The sequence below is a fragment of the Oryza brachyantha genome, chromosome 3 (assembly GCF_000231095.2).
Source record: "Oryza brachyantha chromosome 3, ObraRS2, whole genome shotgun sequence".
In the NCBI taxonomy this organism is placed as follows: domain Eukaryota; kingdom Viridiplantae; phylum Streptophyta; class Magnoliopsida; order Poales; family Poaceae; genus Oryza; species Oryza brachyantha.
The window spans coordinates 13,604,987-13,620,452 of record NC_023165.2 but is presented as its reverse complement, the minus strand read 5'-3'; the positions used below and the strand labels follow the sequence as shown (position 1 = coordinate 13,620,452).

General features: G+C 40.3%; 3 protein-coding genes and 1 long non-coding RNA gene across 5 annotated transcripts; 3 read left to right on the top strand and 1 right to left on the bottom strand.

Annotated features, from left to right (window-relative positions):
• Positions 1 to 21: 21 nt before the first annotated feature.
• Positions 22 to 3,111, bottom strand: LOC107303880. Its single transcript, XM_015835140.2, has 5 exons — positions 2,867 to 3,111; positions 2,662 to 2,756; positions 2,271 to 2,441; positions 903 to 1,107; positions 22 to 472 (listed from the first exon to the last, which is right to left on the bottom strand). Exons 1-5 carry the CDS (start codon positions 3,109 to 3,111, stop codon positions 352 to 354), a joined length of 837 nt encoding a protein of 278 aa, XP_015690626.2. The 3' UTR covers positions 22 to 351.
• Positions 3,112 to 4,022: 911 nt separating this feature from the next.
• LOC102707388 (protein TIFY 11g-like) lies at positions 4,023 to 5,844 on the top strand. 2 transcript variants are annotated; one of them, XM_006651410.3, is made up of 3 exons: positions 4,023 to 4,303; positions 4,406 to 4,687; positions 5,421 to 5,844. In XM_006651410.3, the coding sequence occupies exons 1-3, from the start codon at positions 4,113 to 4,115 to the stop codon at positions 5,434 to 5,436; spliced, it is 489 nt and encodes a 162-aa protein (XP_006651473.3). In that variant the 5' UTR covers positions 4,023 to 4,112; the 3' UTR covers positions 5,437 to 5,844. The 2 variants fall into 2 exon arrangements, with proteins under 2 accessions (XP_006651473.3, XP_015690649.2); XM_015835163.2 differs by having other exon boundaries at positions 5,410 to 5,844.
• Positions 5,845 to 7,199: 1,355 nt separating this feature from the next.
• LOC102707108 (pentatricopeptide repeat-containing protein At4g33990) lies at positions 7,200 to 9,791 on the top strand. Its single transcript, XM_006651409.2, has one exon. The coding sequence runs from the start codon at positions 7,200 to 7,202 to the stop codon at positions 9,447 to 9,449; it is 2,250 nt and encodes a 749-aa protein (XP_006651472.1). The 3' UTR covers positions 9,450 to 9,791.
• A 3,070-nt stretch (positions 9,792 to 12,861) lies between these two features.
• LOC107303902 lies at positions 12,862 to 14,002 on the top strand. Its single transcript, XR_001549873.2, has 3 exons — positions 12,862 to 12,977; positions 13,083 to 13,165; positions 13,272 to 14,002. It is a non-coding gene; the product is annotated as an uncharacterized LOC107303902 (long non-coding RNA).
• Positions 14,003 to 15,466: the final 1,464 nt, after the last annotated feature.

Sequence of the window (15,466 nt, the reverse complement as noted above, 5' to 3'; positions counted from 1 at the left end):
TTTAAATTGTTGATGAGAAATATCTATTGCCTTTATAAAAATGAACTTCTACGAGCATTTCTTGAAGCAAAATCATCAATGATACTTTGGAGATCAATATTATCCAAGATATTCTTCTCAATACTGCACATAGCCAAGCCATTCAACCTTTCATGTGACATAATTGATCTCAAATAGTTCTTCGGTAATTTCAATTTTGAAAAACTCCTCTCTGTTGATGCTACAGTGACCTGAGTAGTTAAAGGATTCGATAGGCAATAGATGCATTTGGATAGCAATCTACGGCCACAATGAACATAAGAATCTCAGAGGTTGACATTATATCATTTGGCAAAGTTAATTGCATCACTTTCAGTTTGGAGTAAAAATCACGGAAATCAACATCAGATGAGTCACCATGAGAAAGGCTTCTAGGAAAGTAGTGCAACACTTCCGTAAATTGGTATCATCCAAAGACTTGAGATTTTTTGAGCTGAATAAGAAACCAAACACAATGTTAAATGCCTTCAACTGCTCAAATCGACTAGTCAATGAAGCAATTGCAACATCAATCATGACAAGAAAATAATTAACTCTGAAGGATTCGATCGCTGACTATCTTTCTTCTCGTCGTCGTTATTTTGTTCATCAAACTACCAATTTGTTTTACTTTGACGTTTTGTAGGAAATTCTGGCTCTACATTCATATCAGAAGCAATGCCTTTTGCAATATCAAGACTAGTAGTGAATCCTTCGTTTCTGTACTTCTTAAACAATAAGATGATTTCCTCTATTTGATTTACAGTAGCGTCCATACACACAATCTTAGATTGCAATTTCTTGCTGACCATATCTACGGAAAATAGAATATCATGCCAAATAACCATACCAAATAAAAATTCAAAATTCTTAAGTGCAGTTACCAAAGATTAAGCATCACTGACTTTCTTGAGTCCTTGTCGTCAGCAGTAGACTTTTCTAGTTCCTTCAACGCTGACCTTACTTGAGGGGCTTGGCACCTAATAGCTTGCACACTTTTTATTCTACTCGCCCAACGGGTGTTAGACAAAGATTTGACAGTATATTTTGGAATATTGTCAAGCAAAATCTTCCACCTTTTAGTAGAACCTGAAAACAATGTATATACACGTTGAACAACACCAAAGAATGAAATAGCTTGCCTACAAGAATTTGCCATGTCACAAAGGGTAAGATTCAGACTATGACATGCATAAGGCATATATAATGCTCTTGGGTTAATATCGAGCAATCACTTCTGAACACCCTGGTGTTTTCCCTTCATATTAGAACCATTATCATAACCTTGTCCTCTCACATCAGCAACATTCAAATCAAGAAAGCCTAATGCACTCATTAATTCATTAAATAGCCCAAGTCCTGATGTGTCATCCACTTTTAAAAACCCAAGAAAGAACTCCTCCACTTTCGGAGTGTGACTTGACATATTGACGCAACGCACATCAAAGTCATTTGTTCTTCATGGCTCACATCTGGGGTACAATCCAATATAACAGAAAAATACTTAGCATCTTTAATAATCCTTAAGATAACACTTTTCATGGCATGAGCCATTAGAGAAATTAACTCATTCTGAATATTGTGTCCAAGATAATGATGGTGAATTTCACTATTTTGAATCCGTCTAATGTGTTCTTGCATAACTGGATCAAATTCACCCATCATTTCAATTGTGCCAAGAAAATTGCTATTACTATCTTCATAAAGTTTCTCCTTTGATCCTTGAAAAGCCAAATTATATTTAGCAAGAAATTTCACAGAAGAAACAATTCTTATCAAAACTTGCTTCCAACGTTCCTTTTCCTTTGCTATTTCCCGTTGCAATTCATCATCAATTGTCTTATTTTTACTTAACCTCAACCTAAGATCATACCAAGTATTCATGTGTCTCATATGCTCAACATTGTTTTCATGTTGTCTAAGTCTCACACTAAGATGCTTCCAATTGTTCATTCCATCATGTGCTAAAAAAGTCTTGGTATCATTTGATTTGAACAACTGATAACAAAAACAATAAACTTTATCGACATGCTTCGAATAAACTAGCCACTTTCTATCAACAACCTCTCCATTACTTAACTTTCTAGAGTAATAAGCATATGAGAAATGTCTATCAAGACTGTCCAAAGGAAATTCTAGATTCAGATCTCTCATAGGCCCCTTTTCAATTAAGATATCCCTTTCCTTATTGTCAAGACTATCCCATGCTCTAGGATCAAAAGTAAATATGAGGGGATCGATATTTTCATTACCATCTATATTTTCAGATGAATGTTGTAAATTTTCTTCCACTGCAACATTCTCATTGATATCAACTTCTGTATTCAACCTTTGATCAGATTCTTGTTCTACTGCCATATCATCTTCATTGACATCCACGCCCTCGTGATTGCCGTTGGAAACACCACTATTTGAGTTTGGTGCTGAAAAAAACTTGTGTATAATACCCTTTTGTGATTGTATAAATTGATCTTCTCGCTTTCTTTTGTTTCTTTGTTGAGCACCCGCTAAATGCTTCTTAGGCAATATTTTAATTTAAGCAATATTAGTAAATTATGATGTAAATCAATAATTTAACAATTAACAATTGCAGTTCATCTTAATCTATAGATTAATACATGAACACATGATAATTGTCTGTACCTGCACGTTGCGAGGGTGCACCTCCTATGGCAGAATTAGAATGGCAGGCTCTTGTCTTCCTGCTGCAGCCTGTATCCACCGCTGACCGCTGTTGGCTGTTCACAATTCACAAATTCATAGGCTGTCAGGCTAACAGCCGACAGAAGCAGAGGGGTTGAACAGGCTGGATAGGTGATCTGCTAGTGCAGTAGTGGTCGGTACTAACTCGGCGTTGGCTGGACTGCAGAAGTGGCCGGAGAGGAGAGGACAGTCGGCGATGCGCCGGTGCCGTGATGAACGAGATGACGCGCACACAGGCACGCACACGCGAGTCGAGTCGGCGTCGGTTCTTCTTCCCTGTTCTTGCCTCCAATCACGAACATATCCAGGGGGCAGGCTCGTGGGCCCTAGGCCGTCGCACCCACCGCCACTCTTCAGAGTCGGGCCTACTCCCAACGCAGCACTCCACATCTGCGAAATACGGCATGGCATGCATGCTTCGACGCGATAGTAGAGGTTATCGGGGAAAATATATGCTAAGAGGGAGTAAACGAATACATTTACATAAGACAGTTAATTGCTTAAAACAATATTACATGAACATAACATGAAGGCACATATTTAATTTGGTGGAAATAACAAGATAGCATACAAAGCGTCCACGGACAATACAAATCGAGTTATTTCCATTTTCTCTTAAGCAATTAGTAAGAGACGCCACTATTTTTAATTAAAAAAACTAAGTACTCTTCGTCGTAAACAAAAGTATTAAGCATTCTAAAATATATTACTTAAAAAGAACTGAGTACTATCCTTAATGAACAAAAGTACGAAAAATTATGTATGCCTAGTGGAAGACAACTAACAAAACTATATGGAATCTCTAAAATTTTCCTCATTGGTGAACAATACTATGTACTCCTAATACAAAACTAACGGGAGATGCCAAAACAAAATCTCAATTGACAAATCATTATGAATATTGAAACATCAATCTACACACTGATTATGTCTCATATCAGCTCATAAAAGAACATAGTCATTGTCCGACAGCAAGCTAATTGCAAGCGTGGCACCCTGGAATGACCTAATGATTACAACCATCATTTTCCCATGGATCAGACCATTCCACACAAACTTTACTAATAAAAATGACTTGTCTCATAATTAAGCCGTCTCCATGTTTTTTATACGACTTGTCTTATTTAAAAATGACGTAGCTATTAATAAAACAGACACAGCTTCACGTGCTCCTTTTCCTCGCCGCCGCGCGCTTAATTGCAGCCATCTGCAAGGGCGTGGCCATGCGAGATAGCCGCATGCGCGCACAAAAACGTGCCAATGTTGCATCCACCGCTTGCTCTTTCCCTCCCACCCAACCCCGCCCGCGCGCCCGTCACCGGCAGATCGATCGAGAGGAAGCTGGGCTGGCTAGTACGCACGTAGAGAGATCAAGAAAGGAGGGATAGACCATGGACACCGGCGGCGGCGGCGGCGGCATGTTCACGGCCGCCACGCGTGGGCGCAGCCTCGAGCTGCCACCATACATGCGGGAGCAGCCGCAGCCTCAGCCACAGGAGAGAAGGGCGATGGACGCACGGACGATGCAGCTCTTCCCAGGCGGCGTCACATCGCCGTCGTCGTCGACCCAAGAACGAGGACGGTGAACATTTCGCAAAGAGCATGCGCCTTCTTCCCTTCTACCCCTCCCGTCGATTCTAAACTAAACCTAGTTGTTCTCGCCTATGTATGCATGTGTGTATAGGCCGGAAGTGCAGAAGGCGGCGACGACGGCGCCATTGACCATCGTCTATGGCGGACAGGTGCTGGTGTTCGAGCACTACACGGCGGAGGCAGCCGAGAGGCTGATCCAACGGACGCAGCAGCTTGTGGCTGCAGCTGGTGGCGGCAATGCCGTTGCTGTCAACCCGCCGGAGCCCATGTCGACACCTGTCTCGAGGCTCTCCGGCAGCGGCGGCAGCAGCATATGCATGCCGATCGCGAGGAAGGCGTCGCTGCAGCGCTTCCTCCAAAAGAGAAAGCACAAGTGAGCCTCTTATTAATATATTTCACCTATTCTATACATGCCTAATGCATAATGATATAAATGAGAAATTTTTAGGTACTTGTAGAAATATATTTTGGTGAGTCCTGCATTATACTGGCAATATAATTTAATTAATATGGTTTATATATTTTTAGCGAATGACTGTGATTAAATTATACCATCAACAACATCAGGAGTAATAGAAATTTGAAATAGAATTATCGTCTTTTTAATCATGAGCCTGAAAATCACGTATATATTATCTTCTCTTCTGCCGGGCTACCGCAGAACACAACCTCACCACCGCTATGTGCACACGGATAAAACGATATTCTCTTTTGCCAAGCTGCCAAAACTCACTACATATTACATTTTTGTTCGCAAAAAAAAGCTAAATTACAAAACACTACAAATCAATTAATCTACAAAATACTAAATACTCTTTTTAATCAATGACTCGGATTAATTCTACTGATAGTATAATACTATCAGTAAAGAGCACCAAAAAGACTCTATTTGGTACTTAGATATCTAACACATATCTTTATGCTAGAAAATAAGGTATCTTCTAATACGATTTTGTGAACAGCGTTACAAAGTCTGCTTAAAATTACGATATGGCAATTAATTAAACCATAGAAAAACTTCATTCATGCATGGAGACAATTAATTAAATATTAATCTTTGGATATGAGATATGACATGATTCATCATACATATAGTTAACTGACAGGATCACATCGAGATAGGGACATACATGCATATATATGGTAGCCTCGCCGCTCCACCGGCGACGACGGAGGAAGGACGGCTCGGCAGGCAGGCCCTCAAATCAAACCCCATAGGAATGATGAAGCACCGGCTAACTAATAGATAGTGCAAGATGAATAGATGATGATTTGAGTGTTGTCGTCCCTGTTGGAGAATTATTCTTCTTGTTGTTGTTAATTGTAATTTGCATCTCGTGAAGGGCATATATTGGAAGATGGAACCTAATTAAGCTATGTTCCTCAGTAAGGACACGTGGTGTATTAATTCTTTTTTATCAGTTTTTTTTTGATGTACAATTATCATTTAATTGTTTTGTATATGTGTAATATCTCTGATAGTACTTAAAAGCGGGTTGTCTCCCCTTTTGCTTCTCCCCACATCACTTGACCGTCTCTGGAATAAATCTAAATTAAAAATAAGTTCAAGTGGCTGGTTCAAAAAATTGTTTCCCTCTATACTATGGCTCGTGTGGTCCATATAATGTATAGACATACCTTATTTTTATTTTTATGTATTGTGTAAATAACAACTAGCATCATGATGATTCATTATTTAATAGAGTGCTTTGTTAGAGCATTTACAATGTGAAGCGACCGGCTCTCGGGAAAAAATAGTGACATTTGTACTAAAGTCACTCCCATGAATAATTTCTTCCCAATACATAGTATCTCCGAAAAAAGCAACTACGACGAGGATGCCACTCGCCCATTGTGGCTCCTCGAACAACTTTGTGCCCAGAGCTTACAAGGTTGAAGGTTATTGTCCCTTTGCCTTTGTTATGATACGACACATATTCTCATGGCTCTCTATTGGCTATGACGACTTAGATTTGACATGACCTTCGTTAGGATTAGGATACGATATGTATCCTTATGAGTCTCCGTTGGCTATAACAACATATGTTGATATAAAAAAATGAAGTCGTCATGTCACTGAATCGTAAATACCCCTCAAATACCATTTAATTACTCAACTATTACTTATTTAAACAAGGTTCCTTATTTTTCAGATAAAGAATTAAAAGATAAATTATTTGCTGTTACCACACTATAGTTCCTCATTCTTACATAAAGAAATAAAAGATAAACCGTTGGTCATCGCATAACAAAAAGGTTAACGTGCCGCATGGTCAGTATCAAACGGTAGGGGTTTGGGTTTGTGTGGACCCAAAAGAAATATTTGGATCCACAGTCACCATGCTAGGAATATTGTGTTATACTTTCTCCGTTTCACAGTATATAGGATCTAATTATATATATATACATGAAAATTAGAATTATATATATTTTTTTAATTGATGAATTTAGATAAGGCTAGAAAATCTTATAATATGAAACGAACATAATAAATGATATCACCGCTGATTTTTTATTTAACACCATTGATTTATTGAATAATGTTTAATCATTCATCTTCTTCAAAAAATATTTAATTATTAAGTATTTTTATTATGGTTTGTTTTACCATTAAATTCACTTTAAATAATTTTACATATATAAATTTTTTTTTGACTAAAATAAATGGCTAAACGTAGCTCCTATTATTTTACCAATCGAAAAATAATTTATAAGTAAACCTTTTATATACATGCCTACAACCATTTAAAACATATAATACGTCAAAAAATTATAAAGTTAACTTTAAAATTAATTTAAAAATTTTAAATTTTGCCACTAAACACTAGACAGAAGGAGAAGGCGATAGCCAAAAAACGTCCCGCGCGCCCCGCGTGCAGCAACCAATGCGGGCATTCGCGTTCGCGGCGCTCCCCCGCGGCGTGGAGGCCGTCCTCGTCACCTCCGGCCAGCTCCGCCGCCTCGACCCACACCTCCAGGCGCCCCCGCTGCTCCTCGCCAACACCCTCATCTCCGCCTTCTCCGGCGCCTCCCTCCCGCGCCTCGCCCTCCCGCTCCTCCGCCACCTCCTCTCCTGCGCCCGCCCGCTCCGCCCCGACGCCTTCACCTTCCCTCCCCTCGTCCGCGCCTCCGCGGGCCCGGCATCCGCCGCGCAGCTCCACGCCTGCGCGCTCCGTCTCGGCCTCGTCCCCACCAGCGTCTTCGTCTCGGGCGCCCTCGTTCACGCCTACCTCCGCTTCGGCAGCGTCCGCGAGGCCTACCGGGCATTCGACGAAATGCCCGACCGTGACGTGGCCGCCTGGAACGCCATGGTGTCCGGGCTCTGCCGCAACGCGCGCGCGGGAGAGGCGGTGGGCCTGTTCGGGAGGATGGTCGGGGAGGGCGTCGCAGGGGACGCGGTGACGGTCTCCAGCGTTCTGCCCATGTGCGCCCTGCTTGGGGACCGGGCGCTTGCGCTGGTCATGCACTTGTATGCGGTGAAGCACGGACTGGATGACGAACTGTTCGTCTGCAATGCCATGATCGATGTTTACGGGAAGCTGGGGATACTGGAGGAGGCACGGAAAGTGTTTGATGGAATGACATCGCGGGATTTGGTGACGTGGAATTCAATCATTTCAGGGCATGAGCAGGGTGGGCAGGTTGCTTCTGCTGTCGAGATGTTCCATGGCATGAGGGACAGTGAGGTTTCCCCAGATGTGCTAACGCTTGTGAGCCTGGCATCCGCTATTGCTCAATGTGGGGATAAGTGTGGTGGGAGATCAGTGCATTGTTATATGATAAGGCGGGGGTGGGATGTGGGTGACATAATTGCAGGAAATGCTATAGTTGATATGTACGCCAAGCTATCAGAGATCGAGGCTGCCCAGAGGATGTTTGACAGCATGCCAGTTCGAGATGCTGTGTCCTGGAACACGCTGATCACAGGATACATGCAAAATGGACTTTCCAGTGATGCAATCCATGCATACAACCATATGCAGAAGCACGAGGGTCTGAAGCCGATTCAAGGAACCTTTGTGAGTGTTTTACCTGCATACTCACATCTTGGTGCCTTGCAGCAGGGCACCCGAATGCATGCGCTGTCTGTTAAGACTGGATTAAACCTGGATTTATATGTTGGTACTTGTCTGATAGACTTATATGCTAAATGTGGGAAATTGGATGAGGCTATGCTTTTGTTTGAACAAATGGCTAGGAGGAGTACAGGCCCCTGGAATGCTGTTATAGCTGGCCTTGGAGTTCATGGACATGGTGCAAAGGCCCTCAGTCTCTTCTCACAAATGCAGCAGGAAGGAATCAGTCCTGATCATGTCACGTTTGTCTCACTATTGGCTGCTTGTAGTCATGCTGGCTTAGTTGACCAAGGTCGGGATTTCTTCAATATGATGCAAACTTCCTATGGTATTATGCCAGTTGCAAAACACTATGCATGCATGGTAGACATGCTTGGAAGATCTGGTCAATTGGATGATGCTTTTGAGTTCATTCAAAACATGCCAATTAAACCTGATTCTGCTATTTGGGGCGCTCTACTTGGTGCTTGCAGGATTCATGGGAATGTTGAAATGGGAAAAGTGGCTTCACAAAACCTGACTGAACTTGATCCAGAGAATGTTGGATATTATGTTCTAATGTCTAATATGTATGCTAAGGCTGGGAAGTGGGATGGAGTTGATGAAGTAAGATCTTTGGTCAGACGTCAGAATTTGCAAAAAACCCCTGGATGGAGTTCAATTGAGGTGAAAAGATCAGTGAATGTATTTTACAGTGGCAATCAGATGGACCCCCACCCTCAACATGAAGAGATCCAGAGAGAGCTACATGATCTGTTGGCCAAGATGAGAAGCCTAGGTTATGTTCCTGACTCAAGTTTTGTCTTACAGGATGTCGAGGATGATGAGAAGGAACAGATATTGAATAGTCATAGCGAGAGATTGGCTATAGCCTTCGGCATTATAAATACTCCTCCAGGAACTCCACTTCATATATACAAGAATTTGCGGGTGTGTGGTGATTGCCACAATGCCACAAAATTTATATCAAAAATAACTGAGAGGGAGATCATTGTCCGGGATTCAAATCGGTTCCACCACTTTAAAGATGGTTACTGTTCATGTGGGGATTTTTGGTAAAATTGAATATTTTTTCTGCGCTTTTCTTTTTGGCTTTCTAGCTGAGTTGATCTAGTCAGCAGGTGTGATGCTTTCACTTGTTGTGTTAGTGGGATTTAGGAATGGATTGAAAACACTGTGTCAAAAGGTAGATATAATTTTTTAGTTCTTTACCTAGACAGAACTCTTTTCTTTGAAATGCCGGTATTTAATGTTCAACAGGAAAACTTTGTTGTCAGTTCAGTGATGAGTTTGAATGATAAAGTATGCCATAGAATTATCAGGCCTGGTTTGGTACTGACTCACTTTATTGTATTGAACATGAGAAATTAGCTTTTTGTATAATGAGTTTCAATAATGAAATATGCCATATAAATTATTGCTTTTGAAAATGAATTTCTTTTTGTACACTCAGATTTTAATAGATATTACACAATCGATATTCATATTTTCCTCTTGCCATATTATTTTTTACTCTGTTTGAAATATTGCCAGATATTACGTTTGGGTCTTTGTTCTCGAGATGTTCCAGGTGATTCAGGAGAATGTAAGAATCTAACTTCTGCTGAATCAATATGTGTTTTTTTTCTGCATGGTATAAGTTTGTGAAGGAATGCTTCAACAATTACTGCATAGTTTAACTAAATTAATCAAGAAATTTACATATCAAATTTGGAAAGTAGCTCAATGGCGAATCTGTTCATTTGTTCCAGTAGTATCGCTGCTGTTTATTTTTTTATTTTTATTTTTTTTTTGCAGCTTTCGTAGTTGCTGGAACTATGTGGTATGGGTCAGCAACTACACCAATCGAATTGTTTGGGCCTACTCGTTATCAGTGGGATCTGGGATACTTTCAGCAAGAAATATATTGAAGAGTTAGTGAACGAGGACAGCCAGTAGACTTTGTGCCCAAGGTGTACCCTCCCTTGACTATCTACTGCTTATGAATTGCACGAATCTCACTCAGATAGTCACATTGCAACTTGATACATCACCTTTATGCTTATTTAGATATGAAATTCTTGATTAGATCTACTATATTTTCCATGTGGCTTTGAATTTATTCTTGTTATTAGTTACCTGTTTATCATGAAAAAACATGTCAACCTTTGTACTCAAGTGACTAAGTATCAATGTTGCATTTATTTTTCCAAGGATGCAAACTGCCACGACTGTACAAAAGTAATAAGTATTATGTGGTGCATAACTTTGGTGTTCCTGCTACAAATTCTGTTTTCCTTGGCAACTTCCAGATACTTAACTATGCATTAGTTGAGGGATAGAGCTATTATTAAAGAAAAGAGAAAGAAGTCATCTTTTGCAACAATGCCATCCCCTCCCTAATTTTTATTGATGAGAACTGTTTCAGGACATCCAGATGGTGCATTGTATGTAGTTTTGGTGATGCAACTCATTATAGAGAACTATTGCAGTGGCAGAAGATGGGGCGAGATATGTTTATGCTGCTGGGTGGCAATGGGACATTGATGACTATATGATATGCAACCAATTGAGCTAGCTGGCACGTTCTTCTTGTATCCTGGATCTTAGCTACTATGTATTTTGAAATTGCATTGTCCAAGACCATGTTAGATGTTTTCATGTGGGTTGTTCTATAATACCCTACAGACAACAGGACAAATGTGTCTAAGAAAGGACAGTGCTGGTTTTACAGGAGCATAATATGGAAAACTGTTACAAACTATCACATGCAAGAACTTGAAGGTGATAGCTAAGTTCCAACAACCATGTCAGTCCCCTCAAGTATGACTGGAGCTGTTTGTTTGCAATGTGGAATACTACTGTGGAGAACAGCATACATTCTCACATGGTGATTGTCTGAAGAACATGTTTGAATACAAGTACACCACATCCTTGTTATTATGATATCATGTCTTGAAAAATTGCTTTACTACTAAACCCGGTAATCAACAACCTGACCACATCCTTGTTATAATGATATCAGAAGGACGGAAGTTATTTTTTATTGAGTGATGAACTCAAGCTTTGACAATGACTGAAACCTTTTTCCTATTCTTCGCTACATTTATCCAAGGTTTTGTTACGAATGTCATTTACATTTTCTTTTAGTTTGCCAGGTGCTCCCTGGTTAAATTAGCCTGGGAAGAAAGTATTACACATACAAGTTTCGGTGGCTATACAAGTAAGGGATTACTAAACCAGCGGATCATGCTAAAAGATAATAGTTCATACTTCATACTTCATGCTGCTTAAAGTATCAAACTGTATTACTGAACCATAGGATCATGCTTCTGGTGGTATGTAAGTTGGTCATCGCGTGATTCTGGAAAATAGTCACTGACTCACTGTCTCGAGGAACAAAGAAACTTCAACGATCAGCTTCTTTGTTGAGGTACATTATACGTTTTCTCTTCTCCACTTACAAATTACCACTCTTTACTCTTTTGGTAAAGTTCTGACAGTCAGATGACTTATTGGCTTATCATCGTAAGTATGTAACTGCTGATAGACTCCCAATCTGAAGATTTTCCATTCGAATGAGTACTGTCCAACCCTCCACCACCGGTCTCACTCCACTTTAAGATGTATTTTGTTTCATTATAACAAGAGTTTAACGAACAGTTGCTCTATTAGGATATAATTTTTGTGGTGCAAAATTGATGTTATTAGATTTGTATTCAAAAGTACTTTCTTATGATTATACTTTTGTCACATAAATGTATATTAGGAAAGCAATTTGTTAGGTCAAATCTTTGTCCTAACAAAACAAAATACACCTAATATTTTTCTCCCTTTTTTTCAACAAAGGGAGTATTAATGCACGAGTAAATCTTTTCCGCGTCCACAATCTTATTATGTTTTAAATCATCTACAGCTTGGGGTGAGGGATGGGAGTCATCCAGGACTCCTAGGCAAGCTGCGTGAGGTGCACTCCGTGCCGCAGCACGCGTCAACTTCTGTTGCACCAAAATCGCAAACCCCAAGGCCACGGCAAACATCACAGCCACCGCTATTTGCCTCCCACCTCAGCCCGCCTCTCCGCTGTGTGATTTGTGTAATCCGTTCCATTGTTTGGTGTAGATTTAGGCATGCTACCACACTGCTGCGAAGGAAGAACCTTCGCAATTTCGCAGAAGGGAATTAATTGGCAGGTTCTTAACTATTGTTATTGGCTTGGTAAGTAATATTCTTTTCCCCCATTTAATTTTTAAGATCAATGTGGTCGACTTCCTATATTTGAACAAGGAAGCGAATGAAATGCAATTTTGTGGGAGGACCTGTTGTTAGTTCTGCTTCTTTTGTTTTTCGAAGACTGAAGTTTGTGTTGGTTCTGAGTTAACTACGACATTCTTTTGGTTAGGAAATAGTCAAGTGCTCTACAAGATTCACAGGAGTGGCTACTGTAGCTGACCTAATTGAGTGTTAACAACGCTTTGAATTCCAATGTAGGTCACCCTCTGGTTGTTCATTTTCCCTTGAATGCTATGTGTTTCTTGTCATGATAGTAGTTACTGCTTTAAATTATTTCTTCAGCAAGCATCAACGGAACCCTCTCCAGTCATAACGGTGAGATTTTGTAATCTTTGCACTTAACTTGCTGGCCATTTCACTGCCCTCTGCAATTTATAAAGTTAACTTTTCATTCCACTTGTCTGTTTTGCTGGGAGAAAGTTGATAACCTTTTGAAGGCTAAGAAAGAGATCATTCCATATTTGTTGATCTTGGCGCTGAATGATGCTATGGCATATGCTAAGGTATGGTCTCTAAGAGGCTTCCTGAATTTACCAGCTGAACTCTCTCTCCATAAATGGCACACATGGAAATGATGTGCGACACACGGCTGTTGAGCACTCTTTGCAGACCACAAAGTCAGGAGGTCCAAATGGATGGATCAGGCTGGGGCAATACCTCTTGGCGCTGATCGGTAAGGCTGCAGCTGCCCCCTCAGCCAGCCTCTACAGTCCATTGTATTGTATCTGTATGCGTCAGGCTGCGGCAGCCGATCGACCCCTTTGTTTCTACATATTTGTGTTACAATTGCAAATATGCTCTTCATATTAAACTCTAACAAGTTGCCCCTTGTCTTCCTTTAATCTTTACCGTTAAATAAAAAAAATGCAGAAATAAGTAGACCTGAAAATAGTAGACTTTCTCCTACGCTGGTTTTGTCTGGTCTTTGGAAGTGACAGAGAGCCAGCAGAGCGGTGGGATGCAAGTGAGCTATTCTTACTGAGGCTTTTATGACTAAAATATTTTGATTTCTGCTTCAAAATGTTCCCATATGAGTGCACTAATCAACTTTCGTACTGTGCTGAATTTTTTTTATCAATCTACATTAACATCTCAATAGGTAAACCATCTGGTAAATCAGCAATAAGGGAAGGCTTGAGATTTTCTAAATGAATTGCATTTTTATGTGTGCTATTGAAGTGGATAAATATAGCTGGAACAAATGCAGCCATGCAGGTCCTTTGGCCTTTGCTGTCCCATCCTTCTTATTGATGTTTATCTGCACATGTTAATATTGTAAAAAAATAGTGATTGTTAAGGTGCATCTTCAGAGATAAAATCTGTTCCTATACTGGTGTGAAGGTTGTCGTTGTTTTTCTTTTTTTTTTCCCCTTGAGGTGGTACTTTTGGAATTTCTGTTAAAGAAGTTGGAGACCAAAATGAGACGATTGGAAATTTCTTGCACACAATTTGTTACAATATGCTTCCTCTGTTTTATATCATAAATCAGTTTATGTTTGTCTTAAGTCAAATATAGCACCAAATTGGTTTAATTGAATAATATATTTTTATAGTATATTTATTTTGGGCTGGAAATATCGATATATTTGTATATAAACTTAGTTAAAATTAAAGTGGTTTGACTTGGTATTCATACTGGTAAAGCATTTTTTTTCATCGTAAGGGCAACAAAATTGCCTATGTATGTGTTTTTTTTTTGTTTTGTTTTGAATCATGCCTATTTATGTGCTTCACTTGAGAATGGAGGCTACCAGTCCAGGAAATGTTTGAAACCCTGCCTTGGTAGTTGCTACTTCTACGGCATTGAGCAAGGCGCTTTGCAGTGCTGCCTGCCTGCTGTTACGAGACCACAGGAGATAGCCACACGCCCAAAACAACCCCAAGGATTGATGAAAACTGCTGCGGCAGCACGGAACAGTGTGGCACATGGCGCAGAGTATGTGCCTGATCATCTCTCTTGTCCGGAGAACCCAAGAAATGCAACAACCCACGTACGCTGCTGACCGAGATCGCAGCAAGCAAGCAGGCGCGGCGTGGCAGGAGACGTTGTTTTGTTTTTGCTCGGCGCCAGGTGCATCGGAGCAACGCCACGCATGCGTGCATGGATGGGGGAAATTTAACTATTTGCCACTCTTATATTTGCACATTCTCCAAATGCCACTTTTGCATTTGCACCTACAGAAATACCACCAGAGAGAAGTTAAGTCCTAATTTTTTGCCACTTTTGCTGAGTTGGCAGGCAATGTCAGTATGCCAGTATGGAGAGGGCACGCGAAATGACAATTGTATCCCCGCTTGAAAAATTTAACTATTTACCACTCTTATATTTGCACACTCTCTAAATGCCACTTTTGCATTTACTCTTACATATATGTCACAAGAGGAAAGTTAGGCCCTAATTTTATATCATTTTGGCTGAACTGGCACTCCATATCAGCACGCCAACCTAGACTTAGCACGTGAAATGACCATTTTAACCCTGGAAAGAAATGAATTAATTGAATTGGAGGATGAGGCTTGGCCTTCCGGGTTCACTCTGCACGTGTTACTTACCGTGGATACTTAGCTATTGTTTCATTTAAAAATATAAACAAATGTTTATAAGTTGTTTATTTTAGATTAAAAATGTTTTGACAGATATTTTATAAGGAGTAAGCACATAACAAAACTGCAATTAACAGTTGTCTTGTACATCAAATTAAACAAAAACAAGGAACTACCAACAACACAGAAGTAGGGTATATTGGATCTCCCCCAACAGCTGCTACCTGAATACTCGCACTGCACATGAACGAGCAGACAGT

What these genes read in the sequence shown, in the direction of transcription:
- LOC107303880 (XM_015835140.2), bottom strand. Translation starts at nt 3,111, where the DNA reads ATGTGGAGTGCTGCGTTGGGAGTAGGCCCGACTCTGAAGAGTGGCGGT. An exon ending in TGCAGTCCAGCCAACGCCGA is followed by an intron (nt 2,757 to 2,866) that starts GTTAGTACCGAC and finishes AATTGTGAACAG; the next exon opens with CCAACAGCGGTCAGCGGTGG. An exon ending in TTCATCTGAAAATATAGATG is followed by an intron (nt 1,108 to 2,270) that starts GTAATGAAAATA and finishes CATTGTTTTCAG; the next exon opens with GTTCTACTAAAAGGTGGAAG.
- LOC102707108 (XM_006651409.2), top strand. Translation starts at nt 7,200, where the DNA reads ATGCGGGCATTCGCGTTCGCGGCGCTCCCCCGCGGCGTGGAGGCCGTC.
- LOC102707388 (XM_006651410.3), top strand. Translation starts at nt 4,113, where the DNA reads ATGGACACCGGCGGCGGCGGCGGCGGCATGTTCACGGCCGCCACGCGT. An exon ending in TCGACCCAAGAACGAGGACG is followed by an intron (nt 4,304 to 4,405) that starts GTGAACATTTCG and finishes ATGTGTGTATAG; the next exon opens with GCCGGAAGTGCAGAAGGCGG.